This window comes from Frieseomelitta varia, unplaced genomic scaffold, assembly GCF_011392965.1.
Source record: "Frieseomelitta varia isolate USP_RPSP 00005682 unplaced genomic scaffold, Fvar_1.2 scaffold_272, whole genome shotgun sequence".
Taxonomy (NCBI): Eukaryota; Metazoa; Arthropoda; class Insecta; order Hymenoptera; family Apidae; genus Frieseomelitta; species Frieseomelitta varia.
Window position 1 is genome coordinate 197193 of NW_025110004.1, and position 22483 is coordinate 219675.

The 22483-nt window shown below is 30.3% G+C and overlaps 1 protein-coding gene across 4 annotated transcripts in view; it reads right to left on the minus strand.

The window, feature by feature from the left end:
• Nucleotides 1–836: 836 nt before the first annotated feature.
• The window catches only part of LOC122528955 (neurofibromin), a 48005-nt gene continuing 26358 nt past the window's right edge, over nucleotides 837–22483 (minus strand). For all 4 annotated transcript variants that reach the window (XM_043654628.1, XM_043654626.1, XM_043654627.1 and 1 more), the window contains 4 exons: nucleotides 9448–9650; nucleotides 7029–7215; nucleotides 5738–5994; nucleotides 837–940 (listed from right to left, as the gene is read on the minus strand). In XM_043654628.1, the coding sequence (XP_043510563.1) occupies nucleotides 853–940; nucleotides 5738–5994; nucleotides 7029–7215; nucleotides 9448–9650 (735 nt within the window). In that variant the 3' untranslated portion in view covers nucleotides 837–852. The remainder of the gene's footprint in view (nucleotides 941–5737; nucleotides 5995–7028; nucleotides 7216–9447; nucleotides 9651–22483) is intronic.

A 22483-nucleotide genomic window follows, 5' to 3' on the forward strand; every position in this document is an offset into this window, starting at 1 on the left:
TTTTAAACAAATTTCCACCAATCCAAAGCTATAGGAAATAAAAACATGCCCTGGTCTGGACAAATAATTTTTACATATTCTATACATAAATTTATCTTATTTAATTTTAATTTGCTAAATACAATACTACATATAACAATAATCACAATATTTATCATAGATATTACAAATTTTAATTATTTAATATAATATTTTTTTATTATAATAATTTTTATATCTATATGCATCAATTCAAAAATATAAAACAATTTAAAATATAAAACATAGTAATATACATAATTTTAAATACGTATATACACTATGTTTACTAAAAAAAAGAATAAAATTTGAACAGACTACCATTCCCTAGCATGAGATGAAGAACATATTGAAAATCATTTCTAACAATTGTACAACAATATTGTGATTTATTATATAATTTAAAAATAACATAAAAAATATAATTATTATTGATTTCATTTTCTTAAAAAAAATTAAATAAATAATAAAAAAAATTAAACAAATTTCGTTCATATCATTTAAGTTTCTAATTTGTATTTTATCAAATATTTTTTTAAAGAAGTTTTATAAAAAAATGTTTCATACAAAAGTTTCCTCTTTTTTACCACAGAATAAGTATCTCTAAAAGAAATGTATCTTCTCATTTGCAAAAAGCTTCATATAATCTTAGAGATGCTTAACAAATAAAAAGCAACAGTTGTATAACAGTTATATTCTGAAACTTTTGTATTAAACATTTTTTCAATAAAGCGTTGTACATTAAACATACCTTAGTTGTCTTTGTAATTTTCGACCAACTTGTCCTTTTCGTCCATGTTTACCCCACTGTTTTTTAGATTCATATACTAATCGCTAAGGTTGTGAATTGTTACTACTACTCGTATTTTCTCCTTGGCTCACAGAATCCAACGAAATATCTCGTCGGCTATCTATACTACGACTAAAATCATTATTATTAATATTTTAAATTGTCTTAAAACTAAATAAAATATATTTGAAAACAATATAGAACTATATAAATAATAAAATTATATAAATATTATGTTACATATATAACGTTTAAAATATTTCATTCTATTTCTGTAGATAAATATTTTATCCGAGTAATAAGTATAACATATTTCATTTTATGTTTATCTAATATTTATTTAATCTTGCAATGATCTTAACAAGATGAGTAGGACTTTCATAGTTGGACGGCGTAAGTGTGAAGACGTGTGTGAGACGAAAGATACAGAGTGAGTGAGATTTCGGTAATTGAGGAGAAAAGAGGAAGAAGAGAGGCAGGGAGAAGAAGAGTAATAAGAGCAGAAAGCGTGAAGAAAATAAATTGGAGGTAGGCAGCAGAAGAGATAGAAGAATTTGGCAAGAAGGAAGCAAAAAGAGACGTTAAGAAAATGGCGACTAAAACGGTAAGAACAAGAAATAGAAGGAAGCTAAGAGGGGAATTAGGGACGATGAAAAAGTTCATGAAGGAAAAGGGACCAGAAGTGGGACGGGGGAGCATGGAGAAACAGAGGAAAAAGAGGCGAGAATAGAATTTAACGAGGAATTTGAAAGCTACATGGAACGTGTTTCTAGCTGGAGTAGGGTGTGTGGAGGTACCTGGAAAGCTATGAGATGTGATAGGTCTAGTGGAAACATGATTGGAGCAGAAGTCGGGAGAGAAATTAAAAAGTAAACTATCCGAGAAGTTCAATTGGTGGCACGTGTCGGCAGTAAGAAAGAACAAGATGGGAAGGGCAAAGGGAGAAATTATGATGGTTGCAAAAAATGGTTTAGAAGTGGTAGAATTCAAGAAATAGAGTAATCAGATGGCAGAGTTAAAGTTAGAGCATGAGAAGAAAAGCTGGCGAATAATAACAGTGTACAGTCAGAACACGAAGGAAATAATGCAGACAATCACAGAAGGGACAGAAGAAAGAGAAGAAGGACTCTTGATACTGGGAGGAGACTTTAATGCAAGGGTCGGGAAGGAGGAAGGCCCATTCAAAGAAATGATGACAGAAGAGAAGGAAGAAAGAAGATCGAAGGACAAGAACGTGAATAGGGAGGGGAGGATACTAATAGAGGGACTGAGAGGGGTTGGTTGTCAATGGATATTTTGGGCGAGAGGGAGAGTGGACATGTATAGGAGAAAGAGGGGCATCAGTTGATTGCAAACGCAGAATCATTTGAGGGGATAGCAGATGTAAGAGAAAGAGAGAGGACAGAGTCAGATCACTTCCCACTGGAAGTGGTGGTAGGAGAAAAACGCGTAGAAGAGGAAGACAAGAAAGGAAGAAAGGAGAAGAGTAGGCTGATAAGAACGGCTGATTGGTCGAAGGAAGAGATAGAGAGCTATCACAACCGATACAGAGAATGGAAAGTAGAAGAGGAGGACGTGGAAAGTATATGGCATTAAGGAGGCATTAAAAAAGAAAATCAACGAAGCGGTAAAGAAAGAGGTAAAGAAGTAAAAGTTTGGAGGATGGGAGATAGGGCATGGCACAGTAAGGAGTGGACGGAGAGGAAGAGAGAGTTAAGAAAGGAATTAAGAAAACTAAGAAAAGGCAGGATAAGCAGAGAAGAGTTCTGGGGCAAAAGGAAGAAATACAAAAAGTGGTGCGAAAAAGAAAGGGAAAAGTACGAGAGGAGGGAGGAAGAAAAGATAAGGATGATCAAGACGGAAAGTGAAGCGTGGAAATACATAAACAGATAAGGAAACAAAGGGAAAGAATAGACAAAAGTATCGAAATGAAAAACTGGAAGTCGCACTTCATGGAACTACTGGAAGGACACAAGGACAATCAGGAAAGCAGGAAAAAATAGGAGCACAATGAAGAGAAGGAAGAAGTAATAAAACAGCTGCTCAAATTAAAGAGAAAGAAAGCGACGAAATACAAAATGAGGCATGGAGGTTTATGCCCATGGAAGTAGGAGAAGCATTTCTCAAGCTACTTAATAAGATATGGATGGGAAGTGGAATACCACGGGATTGGAGAAGGGGGATAATATGCTCCATATTCAAAAAAGGAGCGAAAGACAAGGCCAAAAACTATAGAGGAATAACACTACTGGTAACGTACAAAGTATATGCAAGCATCCTCAATGAAAGAGTGAAGAAGGACATAGAGGGGAAATTAGCGGAGAAGCAATTTGGGTTAAGAGTGGGGAGAGGAGCCATTGACGCCATATATGTCCTGAACTACATGGTAAACAAGGAACTAAGTAAAAAAAGAGGGAAGCTGGTTGCCTGTTTCGTAGATCTGAAAGCGGCATTCGACAAAGTCGATAGGAGAGCTCTGATGGAAAGATTAGAGGCAATGAAGGTGAAGGGGAACTTAAGAAGAAGAGTAACAGAAATATACAGGGAAACAGGCAACATGGTGAAAATCGAGGAGGAGAGAACAGAAGAATAGAACAAGAGGGGTAAGACAAGGATGCCCGCTAAGCCCAACCCTTTTTAATGCATTTTTGTCGGACTTAGAAGAGGACATGAGCAAGATGCAGGAAAGGTTGTGATAGGAAGAGAGAAGGCGGACTATAGTGTACGCGGATGACATCGTGCTTGTAGCGACGACAGAAGTGGGGATGAAGGGGATGCTGAGAAGATTTAGGAAGTATGCAGAGAGGAAAGGGCTAACTGTAAATACAGAGAAATCTAAGGTGAAATCGAAAGGGGCAGAGAAAGAGGAAGGAGAAGGAGAGAATGAAGGTGAGGGGGAAGAAGAACTGGAGGAAGTAAAGGAGATAAAATATCTGGGCTACATAATGAAAAAGAATGGAAAAGCAGAGAAATACATACAGGAAAGAATAAAAAAAGCGGCGGTGGCGATGAAAAGAACGTGGCACATTGGAGAAAGGTTGTTCAAGGAAGACTTCGAAAGAAGGATAAAGATGTTCGTGGCCTTAGTGGAGAGTGTGGCGATGTACGGGGCAGAAATCTGGGGCTGGAATGATGAAGGAAGGTTGGACATTATCAAGAGGAGATATATGAAGTGGATCCTAGGGTTGGACAAGGTCACACCAAACTACATCTTCAGAGAAGAGACACAGAGGAGGAAATACGAACGAAAGCAATGAGGAGAGCGTTCAAATATGAAGAAGGAGCAAGAAGTTCAGACAAGAAGTTAGTGAGAGAATGCATAAGGAAGATGGAAAGGCAAACGGAGGAGAAAAAGCTAAGTAGGTGGGAAGAAAGAAAAAGAGGATTAAGGGGGAGACTAAGAATCAGCGAGGACTGGATGGAAAGAGTTAGAGAGGAAAAAGAAGGAAAAATAGAGGGAGTTGCAAAGAGAGTAAGGAAAAAGGTAGAGGAGATGGAAGGGGAGAGCAGGAGAAGATCGAAGAATCGAAGTACAACGCACACTACAAGGAAATTGTAACGAAAGAAAAGCCAGAATACCTAAAGCGGAGGATGAGAAAGGAAAAAAGAAGCCTGATAGCAAGGTTCAGTTCCGGCAACGAAATTAGAAGAAGGAAACACTGGAGAGAGGAGGAGGATAGAAGGTGCAGAATATGCAAAGAGGAAGAGGAGACATTAGGGCACGTGATAGGAAGATGTGAAGTTACGAGAGTAAAAGAAGTGCTGAGGGGGACCGCGGAAGGGCTAGAGCAGATGAAGAGAATACAGCGGGAAAGGAAAAGGAGAAATAGAAGAGTCAAACGAACAGGTGGAGGAGAAGAGGATAAAGGGTTTGAGAGGAATAGACATATAAAGGAACGCAGAAGGGAGGAGGGGAAAAGACTGAAGAAGAAGCAGCAAGACAATACCAAAGAAAAAACAATAGTAGAAAACAGTAGAAAGTTTTTTTTCACATTGTAGTTGTCCTTTTACCTTTTACTTTACTTTTACTTTTACTTATAGTTCCTACAAGAAGATGAGCAAAAGACAAATTAGATCCATAAGACTAAGGATTAGCTATAGAAATAAAAAATAAGAAAGATGTAAACTCATTGTAAACCGGAAGCCATCCTAAGCCACCTAGGCAAGGATTATATATAAATAAATAAATAACTAAATAAACAAGATGAGTAAAAGTCAAGTTTAACTATTTAAGTTGTAATCCATGTGTTGTGCTATATGTTCTTGTAATTAAAACTAAAATATTTTCGAAGTATTTCAGTTTGTAATATAAACCTTCAATGCTAATATGCTGTTAGTATTAACAGATTTAAACAACAATGTTTTCCAACAATATTTGAGGATATGAAACATTTTTGTAACATTGTTGAAGTATATAAAAATTTGTGGGCAGTAATATTACAGAAGAAATAAAATTCCTTCAAAAGAAGATAAACTTATTCAAGCAAAGCATCAAATATTTGAATATTTACTAATTTCATAAATGATGGCACACAAAATTGAATCTATTTAAATGAAGCAACTATCCCATAGTGCACATTAGATAATACCAATGCTGGCGTAACTTTCAAAACAATTTTTATTTCAAGAATAACTTATATACAGATCCATAGATTTGGTTTCTGTTCAGTTTTGCAGTCATTTGCGGCATGTGATACAAATCTTACAATGTAGCACTACGAAATAGAAGTACGACGAAAGGATTCTGTATATAATATAAATATAAAAGAAAAGATACAATTTATGTTCATAGTATTTTTTACGTTTTACATATTTTTATATTTTCATATTTTCCTGTTTTATTTTTATTCTTCTATATCTTCTGGTATATTTGCCTAAAGAGATTTAAAATAAAAAACCTCAAATAATAATCAATTATTATTCACTTACTCTCTATAAATAAAAGAAGAACTACTCCGAGAAGTTTCCTCCATTCTTTCCGGAAAAGCACGGGAACTTGTCCGATCAGTTCCATAAGATTTGCTTTTTTGTGCGATTTCTGGTTGATGACTGTCAGATCGTTTATATTTTTCATTTGAATTTTCATTATTACTTAATATTTCAGGTTCATCTACCGGTAAACACGTTTCCACCATGGCTTCCAGGCAATTAACAAATAATTGAGCGCTTTCAGCTGTGCAATTAGACTACAACATAGTAAACATTAAGTTTTAAATAGAACAGTCAAAAGAATTGCATAAAACTTGAATTATCTAATTTTTTAATATAAAAATTGAAAAAATCATAGAATGTATAGAATATAACAATATTTTTGTTTATTTTTATTAAAATAAAATATTATAAATATTCCACAACTCATAAACAATTAACTGGAAGATAATTCACATGTAAAAGTGAGTCGAGAAGAAAGAATACATTTTTTCGTCTGAAGTCTCATTTTCGAGAAAGTCGACATTGAATATTTCTTAAGTATGAATTGAATTTATATAATTAAATAAATTTATATAATTATATAATTAAACTAATTTTGGGACTGAACAGAAATGAATAATCAGAAAATTATTCTATATGCAAAAATAAATAAAGAATGTAGAACATAATTTTTCTATAAGGCGTTTTCGTTTGCGAGAAAATTAAATTTGAATATTTATCAAGTATAAGTATATCAAATCAGTTTTCAACAAAATATATTCAAAATTTACATTTTTTAAAATAAAGCCTTAAATGAAAATATTCTATTCTATATTTTTTATTTATTTATTTATCAAGTAAACTTGACAAATTTCCAAACTCTATTTTTGGCTTTAATGAAAAAATTTTCATCCTTTTCGATTTATTTTTACATATAGAATCATCTTCCAATTAATTGTGTACGAGTTGCAAGACATCCTCTACATATATTTTCTTATGTACATAGCACGCACATTATACGTATACATAGCACAAAATATTATTATTAATTTTCGTTTTTTCTTCAATATGATTCTCCGATATGTTCCAAACAATTAATTACTTGTTTGATAATATATTTATATACAGAAAATACTAAGTATAACCTGAAAAAGAGTGATTCTACGAGAAAAATAAAAAAATTAAAAAATATATGAAATTTTTTTTGTTAGCACCTTTGTTTTGAAAAAGATGAATTTTCATTACATTTTTTACTTTTTTTCTTTGTTTTTGATTGTACTACTATTTCTATCTTATTTTATGTACTTACATTTGTGAATGGTCCTGCAAATCTCCACAACCCACCAAATCCACAACTTTGTAAATAATGTAACTGTTGTTGACTTGCATCCTCACATGCAATCATGTTTTGTATAATTGCTTGTACAGAATTCAATATTTCTTGGTCATGACAAAAAGATAATACACTATTTATTTTTGCATCGAGTAAATTATGGCTATAAAGAAATTTAAATTTGTTAAAGTTATGTTGATATTATGTACATTTATGTATATCTATAATATTAAATGTCCCAGTAAGTGTTAGTTTAAATATATTAAATATATCTTTCACACAGAACTTCAACGGCAATTATTATTTTTGCATACGAAATAATTTCAGATAGTATATTGCATGTAATTATTATATATCTGGATGTTGGAAACATTTAAAAAATTTGAAAATTAACTCTATTATTTTTTTAATCTTAAAAAAAGAAAACATATGTATAAATTAGTAATCAACTCAAAATCCGCATATATATAATTTCTGAAACACATTTCCAAGAAAGATGGAATGTGAATATTTGGTATGGTAATATTTCTTTCCAAATAGACTAGATGGAAAAAAATATTTGAAATTCTTACGCGAAGCTATTGAATTTGTTAGACGATGATCTCCTGTCTAGTTTCAATAATCTTATTTCTCATTTCTCATTTCTCATTTTCATACTTTTCTCATTCCTCTCGAAGTATAGAATTTTTTAAATGAACGATTTAAATGTTGGATTGGCTGTAATGGCACGGTAACCTGGCCATCGCAATCTAAGCCAGATTTAACATCTCTTGATTTTTATCTATATGGAACCACATAAAATCAATACTACAAGCGTGACGTAGTTAAATGAGAAAATCATTTTAACTTGAAGAATTAAAAACACAGGCTATATGAAAATATGTACATGTAAATCTGATTCGCAGAATATGGTTATGTATGCAACACAATGAGCAGCATTTTCAATAATTTCTACATTAATAACACAGTAAAGTTTTGAAATTATAGACATATCTTATTTTTATTTCTAAACTCATTCATAAATACGTATTAATAACTAATCAATATTACGAATGATATTAATTTTATTTTTTATTTTCAACTTATTTTTTCACGTAGAATCACTTCCACTTCACATGTACTATGCTGGAACATCCTGTATATACATTATAATAACAAGTTATTAGTAAGTTATTAGTATAAGTTAGTAGTTAATGATTGAAAAGTTGAAAAAAAAGATGTTAAAAGAGATCTTTTGCATTAAAACATATATTTGAGAAATTCTAAAAAAATTAAAGAGTGAATTTAGAACATTAAAAGAAAAAAAATATATACATATTCACGTAGAACTCTCATATACATAGATTTTATAGAAGATATGAAAAAACTTTGGATAAAAATTGATTAGTGTAAGAGAAACTATAATATAACAGTGATAAATTTTTATAACTATATTTTTTTGCAATCTTGTAGCTTTTTAGTCTCTAAAAAAAAATATGGATTCATACAATAGATTTTGCAGAATTAAAGTTAAAATATCTCTTAACAGTTTTTTAACATACGTAAAGTTAATATTTTTTTATAGAGAATGTTAAGTAGCATTGACTAAAGGAGCAAAAAATAAAAAAATAAAAGTTTCACTTAAAAAAATAAAAGTGATCTTCAAATGACCTTGAACTCTTTTACCTACAAAAGCATTATTATCTTCATATTATGTTCCCATATTAGATTCCCTCTGTACTAAATAATTTTTGTTAATAAAGTTTTTTCCTATCTTCAAAAACGGAAATATTCAAGACGATTTAGTTACATGATTCACCCTAAATTATCATAACACTCAAGTAAATACTTTGCGGTTAGATCAATATTGGATATATTCATACCCTACATACTTAACTAATGCTTCAATTCATAACATATTAACTCAGAACTTAAGTACAATTATAGATATTACAGTATTATTTTGCAATTATATACTGTAATTAATGTAAAACAGAAAACTGTAAAAGTTGATATAGTGCCATCTTAATGGATAATTGTAAACACAAATTTTAAATATCAATTTATAAATCTGCAAATTTATAATTTAAATTATATAATTAACATTATGATTTACCCAATTATTTAAAAACAGAAGCAGTTGTAACACAAGAATTTTATACTGTTTAATATTTTTATCATACTTTCTATTTTTATGTAATAGTAATTAAATACTAAAACTAACTCTGAAGTTAGGTGCACATATTTTAGTATGCCTTAAATTATTACAAAAACTAGTGCAATGAATTATATTTATTATTATTACTTAAAATTATGAAAAAAATCTTTAAAATAAATAACTTACTGTAACATTTAATAATTATTAATAATTATTGTTGATTCTTTTAATACATAATATTGAAAGATAAAGACTTACATTACTGGAAAAACTTTTGGAAACACCACTGAAGCTTCCGCAAGATATTCATAAAGAATCCGCTGCTCAGTTTCATTAGTTGAATTTTTAACCAAAGTGACCAGAACAGTTAAAACCAAAGTTTGGGTTGAGAAATCGGTCAGTACTTCTGGATCGAGTAATACATTATTTTCGTTGCTAACACTTACTCTGGCACTTCGAGTCTATATAAATTATAAAAATTTTATTATAGAATGCATATCGTCTTATTTTATAAATATCATAAGGCAAAATTAAATAATATATATTCTCATGCAATTTTATCGGTTAATGTATTTAAAGATAAAAGTTACACTCTTTTTTAAAATAGAATACATCTATTTTTAATATGTAGAATTTTTAAAAAGTTCAAAAAGATGTTAAATATTTATAGTTTATCTTATCTTAAACTTATTTAAAAATTCCTTAATTGCTTAATCTTTTCAGTACAAATATACATATATTAATATGCATGTTTTATCATTGGATAATTATAAAATATTCAATTATTTTTCTTCTGCATTTTAAGTACTTTTCTATTGTATTTTTTCTATTTTCTAAGTATATAAGATATAATTTATTTCTAAGTATATAAGACAATTTATAATATTTTATATTTCTATATAATATTGGATATATGTATTAGGATTGTTTTAGGTATTATCAATTGAATAAAAATGTAAAATAATTGCGTCTCAATTGTTGTCAAATGAAGTACATACTCTGAAAATTGCCACTTCTTTTATTTAATATCAATATAACAATACAATAATAAGCAAAACATGTAGATTAAAAATGAAAAAAGTAAAATGTGAATAAAATAAAAAGAAAAATTCAATATTAATTGTACTAGAACATGCAGAATGGTTCGAGCTAAATGAATATTTCTATTTTAATAAAAAGTTATCAAATACACTGATGCAACGAAAAATCTGCCAAAAGTTTTCATTATTTAAAAAGTTATCTTTGATTTTAATAATTACGTAATAATTGGAAAGTAAAGCCTCAAAATTTCTTATTTTAAAAAAGAGTGTAATTATACTTTTTAAATGCCGTAAACGATGTATAAAATAGCATAAATCAACCTAAGAATATATCACAAATCCATATCATTTGATTTTAGTTTACGCTATTTCATTATTGCTAAATACGCATGAAAAACAGTTTATATGGATAATAAACATGGATCATTTTTAAGAAAAAATATTTAAACTACAAATCAATCTCTTCCATGATATTTTCAATTTAAAAATAATGTATTTTGTTAAATCCGTGGAAAAATTTTGTTTCATATGATGCATTATCTACTACTTGAATATTTTTGACTATATTGTAAAATGCAGATATACTACTGCAGCAGTTTAAAAATTTATTATTTAAAGTTTAAATCATATTACAGGATTCAAGTAATAATCAGTTATACTGATTTGTGGTGATAATTAAACTATACGAGAACAAGTCATATTGTATAATCCTATTGTAGAAACATTCATAAAAAGATTGACAATAATATGTCAAAAATTAACATATTATTTACTGTTTTAATATGAAAATATTTAATAAAAATCTTAATATTAATTGTAATGTAAAATTAATTTAATGTGATGTGAAATTATAAAGAAAATTAAATCAATTACAATTATGCTACAAATGAAATCAGTTGCAATTATACATATATAAATTTTGTTGTAATATCTATTTTTACAATTAATCTACTAATAAATTAAAAAATTGTCTTTCTGACAAAAATTATTGTATGTATCTATATATGTGTGTTTTTAATTCGCTCGAATATAATTATTACTTAAATAATTAAATATGAATATAATTATTACTTAAATAATTAAATATGTATTAATGCACTTGAGTAAAATAAATAAATAAATTTATTTTATTTGAATATCAAATTATTTTTTAATATTATTTAGAATTATGTTTTATAAAATTAATTATAAATATATAACACGAGCTATGTAAATAATTTTCTTACACTGAATTTATTTAAATACAAATTAATATCTTCAAATTCTTAAGCTACTTAATATATATTAAAAATATGTTACAGATAGACATGTTACTTATTAAAAATAAATATCCATTTCTTTTAGAGAAATTCTTTTTCTAGTGTTCTTGTTCTGAAAATAATTTTTTCTTTTAATTCATTCTATTATAAAACTATTATATTAATTAAATATAATTATTATTTTGAATTATTATAGAAATATATCATAAACAAATATATTATAAAAGTTGAACATTTACAAATTGCTTTCAACATTCGCTTAAGAACATTCAACTTAATTTGAAGAAATTAAATTTATTTTTAATTTACTTGAACAATCATATTCGAGTTACTCAATTTATTTAGTGTGAATTGTATTATTAAACTATATATTGTACATTAGATGTATTTACTATACAATAATTGTTCAATCAATATTTCTTTAATAAGATTGAAAGGAAATTGTGGTATTTATCATTGAAATTCAAGATTAAGAGTCTTTTTTTTTATTTGCATCGTAATCTACTCATTGCAAAAATCAAAGTTGCAAAAAAACCATTACAACGTTACAATTTGATTATTCTCTTGAAAAATGATGAAGTTTTCATTATTTCTTACACTGTCATTATAAAATATTTTATCCTTTACAGCTTGATAATAGCCTTTTTAAGGCTAATCATCTTTAAAAATATATATATTATATGAGTCATTCACAAGCCAAAATGATTAATTTCATTTTTTGTATTTTTTAAAATCTTAGTGCCAAATTTTACGAATACGATTATTTCAAGGACATACTATTTTATACACTTTTTATATCGTTAAATGAAAGTTACATCTGCAATAATACATTATACTGATAATGATAATGTTTTTTTATTTTTTTTTTTTAATTTTAAAAGGAATTTAAAAAAAAAATGTATATTTGTAAAGCGACGTATAGTAGCCTCTCCCCCCTCCTTTTCCACCCTTTTGATTTTGTTTTCATTCTTAAAACAAATGACCTTCCTGCAGGACAAAAAGGCAATTCGTTATGCCTAATCGCCATAATCATCTAATAAAGAAATACATATAGTTATTGAAAATAGTATTTAATGGTTCATTCATTTTCACCCTATTTACGCGAGTTTACATTTTAAAATCTTTTCACCGTGGTAAAAGTGATTACCATGTACAACTACATGTACCATATAAAAAGAAATTAATCGTAAAAAAAAATATTTTAAAAAAAATATTTCTAGCATTATATTTGTTTCTTAAAATAGTGCAACTTTGCCCTCAGAAGTTTTTTTGTACAAAAGATAACGGAGGTATTTAGATAATCCCATTTAGCTCATCTACCTTGTAGATCAATTTCTATTTTCAATACGTTCGCAAAAATATTTGATTAATTTGGTTAATGTCTATTATTAAAAACCATATCTCAATTCATTAATACAGCTTTTTTCCCAAACAGATCTTCCAATGATCTAGCAATTTTTAGCAATTATGTTGTTCATAGCAAATATCAAGTAGATAGTATTTACATGGACTTTAAGAAAGCCTTCAACTCTGCAGACCATGATGTTCTATCTGCTAAACTTTCGATTTCGGGCTTTGAAATCATCGATGCTATGCGATTATACTACATCATTTTCAACATATTAGATCACTATTCGAAGTCTTTCAAGGCTCCGTCAGAAGTGCTTCAAGATGCTTTGAATAATTTTTATTTATGAATGTTGGAAAGCATTATATTTTAAATACATCGTGCCAAATCGTGTCAAGACAAATGCAACATAATTCCTTTCGTTCTTTTATTTTTTCCCTTACTTCCGAATTAATCGTCGTGTAAAGTAAACATGTGATTAATATACATCCAGGCGTATCCGATCAATCCGCCGCAATCTCGATAAAATAATCCTAAGTTGAGCTCCAAGATTTACAGTTGAGCTTCGTACAATACTTAAAAAGGCCATCTCTTCTTTTTTGCAAATTACCTCAGATTGTTTGTAAATATGAGATGTTTCTAATGCCCACAATTTGCAGAGTGTCTTAATAGATTTGCATTACGATATATACAGAATAATTTGCGGTTCAATGTCAGGTGTCACAAGATGAGATTGACGCATAATAGAAATATAACTATAATAGAAATATAACTATATATAAATATATATATTCCTACTTTATTTCTGATTCTCACCCCTCTTCTGCCAATTATTTTAAGAATCTTTTACGATAAAAAGTTTAATTTTTATATTATTCATATTATTCATATTATAAATGCGGTTAACAAAGCTAACAAGACCCTCAGATTTGTCTTCCAATTATACAGAAATTTTAATAATTTTTTCACTTTTCAAGCTTTGTATAATCACCGTTCTTGGAATATGCTAATATATATATGATCTGGTCTTTATGTTAATATATTAATCTTGTTGAAAAAAATCAACATGAATTTTTATGTTTTGTTTCTCATTCACTTGGGAACATATGTACGGACATGAACTTATAATGCGAAGAGTAGAAGAAAGATTAATCAAAATTATCAATAATTTTATAGCTAGTCCTCGGCTTCTCCATCTGATTGACATTAACGCATATTCACAGTTTTTGCGAAAAACTTCTGTTTTCTAAACTGAGTTTTTCTCTACCAATCTTAGATTCACGTACCTAATTACGAGAACTTGCTTGGCTATTAACGAACCGAATAGATTTCTAGTAAAAATTAATTAACTATTAAAAATTATAAACGGTCTGTTTTGAAAATAATTAACTAATTTTTCCAATATTATATTATATTATAATATATTGCTGTATTATAATTGAGATTATATATTTAACTCTTAATTTCTCTTTTTTTCTTTTTCTTTTTTTCTTTCTTTCTTACTTTCTTATATCATGTGTATATATATTTTTACACTGATACAATATTCTTATAATTCTATTATATCAAAAAACCTTTGCCTATCTATTTTTAAATAAGTAAATAAATAAATAAATAAATAAATAAATAAAAAAGAACACACACGGTAACTTTTTAACGAGGTATAATGCTGCGAGCATTCATGGGAGGTATTCAGAAAAGTACTAATTCAAGAGATCTCTGCCGTTCAATCGTTCTACAAAGTGGCCGCGTATAAACCCAAGTCGAGACACAAATTTTGGTCAAAATACACGTACTAGCTTGACATCTTTAAAGGATAATATCAATTATCATTGATAATATCGGCGGCGAAACACTTGAATAGACGATTCATTCGAATAAGTATGGCAATGTTTATCCTGATGCGATATGTGCTAACGTATCCGACATATAAAGAATAAAAAATATAAAATATAAAGAATAATTACTATTTTATAATCCACATACAGTAGGTTATAAGCCCAATGTACACGTATTATATTAACTGTTGTAGGAGTTAATGCAGATTCAGTGCAAAGACAATGAAAACTTGAAAGTAAAACGAAACATTAAACCTTTTGGTAGTGAAAAATATAGTGTATGTAAATTTAGAATACGACTAAATTTGATGGAATTAAAAATTAACTTGATGTAATTATAATAATGAAATTCCGAAAATACAGATTGAATAAAGCTGAACGACAGTCTCGGTTTAACCGTACGGACGTCCGATACAGTCTCGCTTACGAGTTCCAATCCGTATTATTATAGTGTTAGCGTTAGTGAAAACAAACGCCAATTTCTTACCTCAACACAAAAGAATACTTTAGGAATGAATACACCGACTAACCAACACCAACCTGCGGGGACCTCTGAGTACAGGAGTTCCCAATTTTCTAACCAAACGGAAACAAACAACTCCATTAAATCATACTCCCACGCAGTACAACTCAATGCATCACCTACAAAGACCAAGCTATCATCATCCACGCAATAGACGACACAAGCCTACAAGACTATGCCCTTGCAATAGGGAAACTAATCGGCCCCAAATCAATAAAGTACATCTACAAAATCTCAAACAATCGAATTTGCGTATATCTTGATAAAAAAGAAACTATGCTACACCTAACAAATCTGCATAAAACAACAACGGTCAACAACAATATGCTAAACTTAAGACCAATGTTAACTCCGGCCCAAAGAGTAATTCTATCAAACGTCGCCCCGGTTATACCTAACTCAGAATTTGAAAAAATTTTCAAAGGAAATAACGTCAAGCTATGCTCCAGAATAACAACCCTGAAAGCAGGAATGACCGACCCGGAATACACCCACATTTTCAGTTTCAGAAGACAGACATACATTGACTCCGATGACATTGGAAAAATCCTATCCATCTTCCTAATAACTTTTGAATATATATCTTACCGTATTTTCACCTCCATCGACAATCTTTTCTGCTTCCGATGTAAACAAGAAGGTCACTTAGTGAAAGATTGCCCACTAACCCAAAATTCAAACCGGTACAACAATCCCAAATACAAATTCAACGATTCCCACACTAACTCAATCCTCCAAACTGCCGGTAAAGAAGATTCCCATCACTAGACAAACATCCTAAACAAACAACAAATAAATTACCTACAGAGCAACCACCAATCCTTTTCAGTTCCAAAAGACCACTGTCACAATCATCAGCTGACGACAAACCGGACTATGTTAGCTTAAAAGACATAGACTCCATGCCTCCACCAATCAATCCACATAAAAAAAAATCGCAATAACCAAACTAAACCATTTCCTCCCCAATCTCCAGTTTTTTTCGATTCCGCCAAACTAGAGGAAATGTTAACCCCAGTAAAAGAAATAATAAATAAAAAAAAATCCTTCACACTCTCAGCTAAATTATTCCCAGATCAAGAGCCTCCTCCAAAACACCTTCGCATCAGCATACCCATTGGAAATCGCAAGAAACTACACCGATAACATTCCGACCCTTGTTTAAACTCTTGAAGAAATCTACCCTCATCTAAACGAAAGAAGCATAAAAAACAAAATACATCAACTTTGCAAAAAGCTCACCAAACCGACTGACACACCTGAATCGTCATTTAGCTGCTCATCTGAATCGAATTTTCATAAGAGCCGTAATTGCAGCAAAATCCAAATCCAAAGCCCCTCCAAATACATTATGAAAACAATAATACAGTGGAACATAAACGGTTACTATACCCATTACGAACAACTCCAAATTCTCATAAATAATTTCAGCCCTGATATTATCTGCCTTCAAGAAACAAATTTCAAAAAAAATCACCAGCCTACACTAAAACATTTCAACATCTTCGTTAAAAACCGGGTAAACACGCCAGCGGAGGAGTGGCCATTCTAATTTCGGACAAATATGATTCTACTGAAATCCCATTAAATTCAAACTTAGAAGCCGTCGCAATATCTATTTAATTTTCAAAAAGAATCCACATCTGCAATATCTACATTCCTAATAGCTTCCCCCTTGATTTACAAGACCTTGAAAATTTAATAGCTCAACTTCCAGCTCCACTGATCCTGTTCGGAGACTTTAACAGCCATCACGCTCTCTGGGGATCGACCAAAACTGACAGAAGACTATTAAAAATCTACTTAACAACTAGGATTTAATAGATCTAATTTTTTCCAGTCCACAGATAGCTCAACACCTAAAATGGGATACTTTAAAAGAACTATACGACAGCGATCACTTTCCCATAAAAATTATCTATGGAGACAATAGCACAACAATTCAAAATTACCTACAACCAAAATGGCATAACAAACAAACTGGCCAGTATACCAAGAAAACATAATGCTTCAACCGAGAAAGAAACAGAACCTGAACTCGACCCAGTCCGGATTAACGAAACAATAAACAATTTTCAACAAATCATAACCTCGGCTGCAGACAAATCCTTTGGAATTCCCAGACTACAAAAAATTAGGAAAAGACCGGTACCGTGGTGGAGCGAAGAATGCAAAATCGCCATGTAAGAGTCATCACGCTTTCAATAGAGCAAAAAAACATCCTACAAACGAAAACCTAACCGAGTACAAAATGAAACGCGCCAACTTCCGTAGAATAATTAAAGAAAATAAAAAACAATCATGGAGGAACTACATATCATCAATAAATCCAGACACCAACATCTGCAGTATGGAAAAAAATCAAATGCATAAATGGATCCAAATCCTGGAATCTGATGATGGTAGAACCCCTAACTCGAGCCGACGACATTGCTAACACATTTGCTAAAAAATTTCAAGAAAATTCAAATAATATAAACTCACCACATCCTACAATAATCTACAACATGTAATATACACCATGATCTGATTCACAACGATAACAACTCATTACTAAACTCATTACTAACTCACCTTTAACACTCAAAGAAATAAGTTCCATCCTTACATCAACAAAAAACTCCGCCCAAGACCAGATAATATCCCCAACTCACTACTAAAAATGCTCCCAAAAACTGGAATAAACTACCTGTTAGAAATCTTCAACTGTATGTGGATCCATAAAGTTTTTCCCGAAAATTGGCAAAAAGCAATAGTAATGCCAATTCCTAAGCCAAACAAATGCAAACTAAACCCTAACAACTATCACCCAATTGCATTAACTAATACCATGTGCAAATTACTAGAAAAAATTGTAAACTGTAGGCTTAGATGGTACCTAGAAGTAAAAAAACTTCTTAATCCAAACCAATACGGTTTCCGACACTACCGTTCAACCATAAACGTTCTAACGAACTTAGAAACAAATATCTGCGACACCTTCCTCAACGAAGAATATATACGCCGTATGCCTCGATTGAAAAAGCCTTCGACACAATCTCGAGAACCAAAATTATTAATTTCCTCATCGATTTAAAAGTAAATGGCAATATGCTATCTTCCATAACCAACTTTCTATCCAATAAATCAATCCAAGTCGGAGCAAATGGATCTCTGTCACATCCAGTTATAAAAAACGGAGTCCCACAAGGATCAGTAATTAGCACCACACTATTTTTAATAGGAATTAATGACATCACCATCAACCTCAAGCAATAAAAACCCAGCTATTTGCGAATGACATAACAATCACATGTAGCGGGAAAAATATAAGCTCCATCAACGAATATTTACAAACAGCCATCAATACCCTTTAGGACTGGTCAAAAACAACAGGCTTAAAATTTTCTCCCAAGGCATCCTATTCACTAGAAAAACCAAATTCAATTCCCCACCTAAATTATATCTCAGTAATCTTGAAATAAAGTTCACTGACACCATCAAAATATTAGGCCTTATTTTCGATAAAAAATTATCTTGGGAGCCATACCTAAAAACCTTAAAAGAGACTATAAAAAGACTTAACATTATAAAAACTCTTTTCAATAATAACTGGGGAGCGGATAAAGACACTCTTCTAGAAACATACAGAGTGTTAATTAGATCCAAACTAGATTACGACTCTATCGTTTATAACTCAGCCAAAAGCTCCACAAAAAAAAAAATAATAGATTCAATCTCGCACTCAGCTCTTAGATTAACCACAGGTGCATACCGAACATGCCCCATAAACAACTCACTATTCGAAGCCAAAGAAATGGCACTTGAATCCAGAAGGAAGTTCCTAACTCTTGAATACGCATTAAAAGTCTCATCTACTCCAAATAATCCTTCCTACAACAATGTCTTCTCCAATAGATACAAAGCTTTCTACATCAATAAACCCAAAATTCCCTCCCCTTTCATATCAGACTTAGCAAAATCGACCCCACACTTTCAAAATCCACCCCACCATTGAACCACCACAAATCCCTCCATGGACAATAAAAGCACTCCCAACAAACACCAGTCTTGCCGAACTCCCCAAAAAAATCCTTAGTCCAACTGACCACAGGACTCGATTCCTAGAACTAAATAACTACTCCCAACACAGCAAGATTTACACTGATGGATCAAAAACGGACACTAGAGCTGGATACGTCATTATCACAGAAAAAGCCAAAAAAACTCAAAATCTTCCTTCATCATCTATCTTCACAGCCAGAATTTATGCCATCCTGGAAGCCATTAAATATGCACACTCAAATAACGAAGCCCAAATCGTTATATACACCAACTCCATGAGCGTTACAAAATCCCTAACGAAATCATATGATCAAGAAAACCAACTAATATCCACCATCCAAGAACTAAACCACAACCAACCTAACACAGATGCCACAGTCATCTGGATTCAAGCTCATCAAGGAATAGAAGGAAATGAAAAAGCCGACACAGCAGCAAAAGAAGCCACAGTTTCCTCACTACTAATAATCGCAACCATCTTCCAATCTCCTGCGACGACCAAATAATCCACTACAAAAAAGTAGCAAAAAAATGAATGGAACAATGCATGGGAAACAACTAAAAGCATCCAACTACACAAAAGTATCCAAGACTTTCACCAGCAAACACCAAATCTTACCAACAGGAAAGAAGGAATAATTATCTCACGCCTAAAAATCGATCATACTAAGCTGACACATGAACACAAAATCAAAAAAACTACACCATCCACCTGCACTCATTGCAATAACCTTCCACTAACAATAACCCACATACAGCACGAATGCCACACCACAGAAATCCAAAGACAAAAATACGGAATCAACGCAAACATAAACCTGACTTCTCAAAATGACATACAAAGACTATTAAAATATCTCAAAAACATAAACTACTACACACATATCTAATGGCACCGTTGTCGCTAATGACCTTGCTGTCGATACGACATTAAAGAAAAATAGAAGAAGAAGAAGAAGAAGAAAGCCTGAAGAATATCCAGGTAAAACAAAGGTACATACTGATGGATCTTTGTTTCAGACAAACAAATGTTCCCTAATTGCGAGCCTAAGAAAAGTAGAAGGATTAATATATTTCTTACAATGAGAATAATATCAGAGGAATATCTCAAGTGTATTCTTACATACTAAAATTGTATGTAAAATTCCTACCTTATATCAGGAAATAAAAATTAGGGATGATAGAATTCAGTGGAGTCAAGCTATCAACGATGAAATAAGTTCCTTTTTGATTAGTAATACCTGAATTTTAATACTAAAGAGAACAAAAATATTGTAATTATAAATGGGTATTTGCTATTGAAAATGGTGAATTTGAAAACCCACTAAAGTACAAAGCTTGCTTTGTTGCAGAAAATTTCAGTCAGCAATATCTTACAGAATATAATACAACAGTTGCAAGAATTTCAAGTTTTAGATTTATAATAAGTTTTGCAAATCAGTTTTAGATTTATAATAAGTTTGCAAATCAGTTTAACTTATTACTTTATCATATGGATGTAAAGCTGCTTTTTTAAAATGGTAAATTAAAAAAGGAAATTTATATGAAGGTTCTTGAGGGAATTATAAGTGAAAGTATTCAAGTCCATAAGCTAAATGAAGCTTTATATGGATTAAAACAAGATGCTGGTTTGAAATATTTGAATTTAAAGATTTAAAGGAAATGATTTCCAAATGTTGTTCCAGTTGTATTTATATTCCAAATAAAGACATTTCTAAAAATATTTATGTAATACCGTATGAGTAGCATACAATCAGCACGCAACCATCATATAATCGACAAATCATATAATCAATTCTTGCTGAGAATCTCATTGCATTAATTTTCAAACATAAATTAACAAACTTATTTTATTAAAAAATTTATAAGTCAATATAAGCAAATACAACTCGATACGATGACAGATTAGTACTAGTGTCATAATTTCCTATACTCGAATTTCAGAATATGCTGTACGCGGAAACGTTTTGACGTTTTTTGGTTGTTTATGTCGCTGATCTATTCTAAAAATGTATATATTTAAATACATATTACTGGAAATCAGGTGGGACGTCTTATATTTTTGTTCAACAGTGTAATATTTGAAGTTTAACTTCTTGCCTATCGTATAAATATATTATTCTTGAAATCATCACTGTTTCGCATATTTCTTGATCATGCTTAAACAATATAAAAATACACTCGCTGAAAAATTTTAATTGTTATAATTTCGTGAACAAAATTCTACAGCAATCTATTTTCTTTCATTGCTTTAATTCCAAACGTTGTTAGGAATCACGCTAAGAGTCGTCTTAAGATTTAGTCAAAGACCAAAGTATAAATCAGAAAAATATATATAAGCGCGATGAAAAGGGATTTCAGGCAATATTACATTTTTACGTCAAGAAGTTATGGAAAGTCGAGTGGAAAGTTACTTTCTAGCAAAAGTTCTCTGAAATTATCTCTGAAAGTATAAGTTTTTAATTATACCTCTACAACATAATAATAACTCTCTGAAGTGAAATTTTTATTTTGACAAGCAACGGAGAAAGTAAAGATATTTTTATTCTTGAAAATTGTAAAAATTCAAATTTTCTATCATCATCAGAAAAATTTGTTCATGATTAGATCCATTATCATTTCAAAAATTGAAGTATTTATAATGACTTCCTAAAACTTACTGTATAATTCTTTTTCGCCATTTTATTAAAGTTTGAATATTGAACGACAAACAAAAATTCAAGAAATCCTAACAGTTCGTTGTCTAATCATAATATTTGAACTTCAGTAAAATGACGAGAAAAATTGTATAGTACGTTAAGAAATCGTAAAAGATTAAACGCTCAAGAAGCTAACAAAATTTTTGTTGAATTATGTAATAAATTTCAAACAATTTTGAAATTTACAAAATGGAAAAAATTTCCTCTTTGGGTAAGATACTGTTGTTTCCCAATATTTTAATACATATTTTACGTTATTCTGTTTGTTTTGATATGCTGAATACGAATATTATATCCGTTTTTAGCAAAAATTACATATTTCCGAGATATTCAAAACAAAAATCCTCAGAATGATTTTTTACATGTTCGTACCGCAATATATTTATACATTTCACGTATCAAATTTTAAACATAAAGAGATAAGGATAAGTATTAGTTGACTTTCGCCGGCTATGAATTTATTTAATCTAAACCAATATCGATACTTTGCTAATGCTACTAACTTCCAAGAAAAACTTTTTGGCGTTCTCAGAATCATTATTA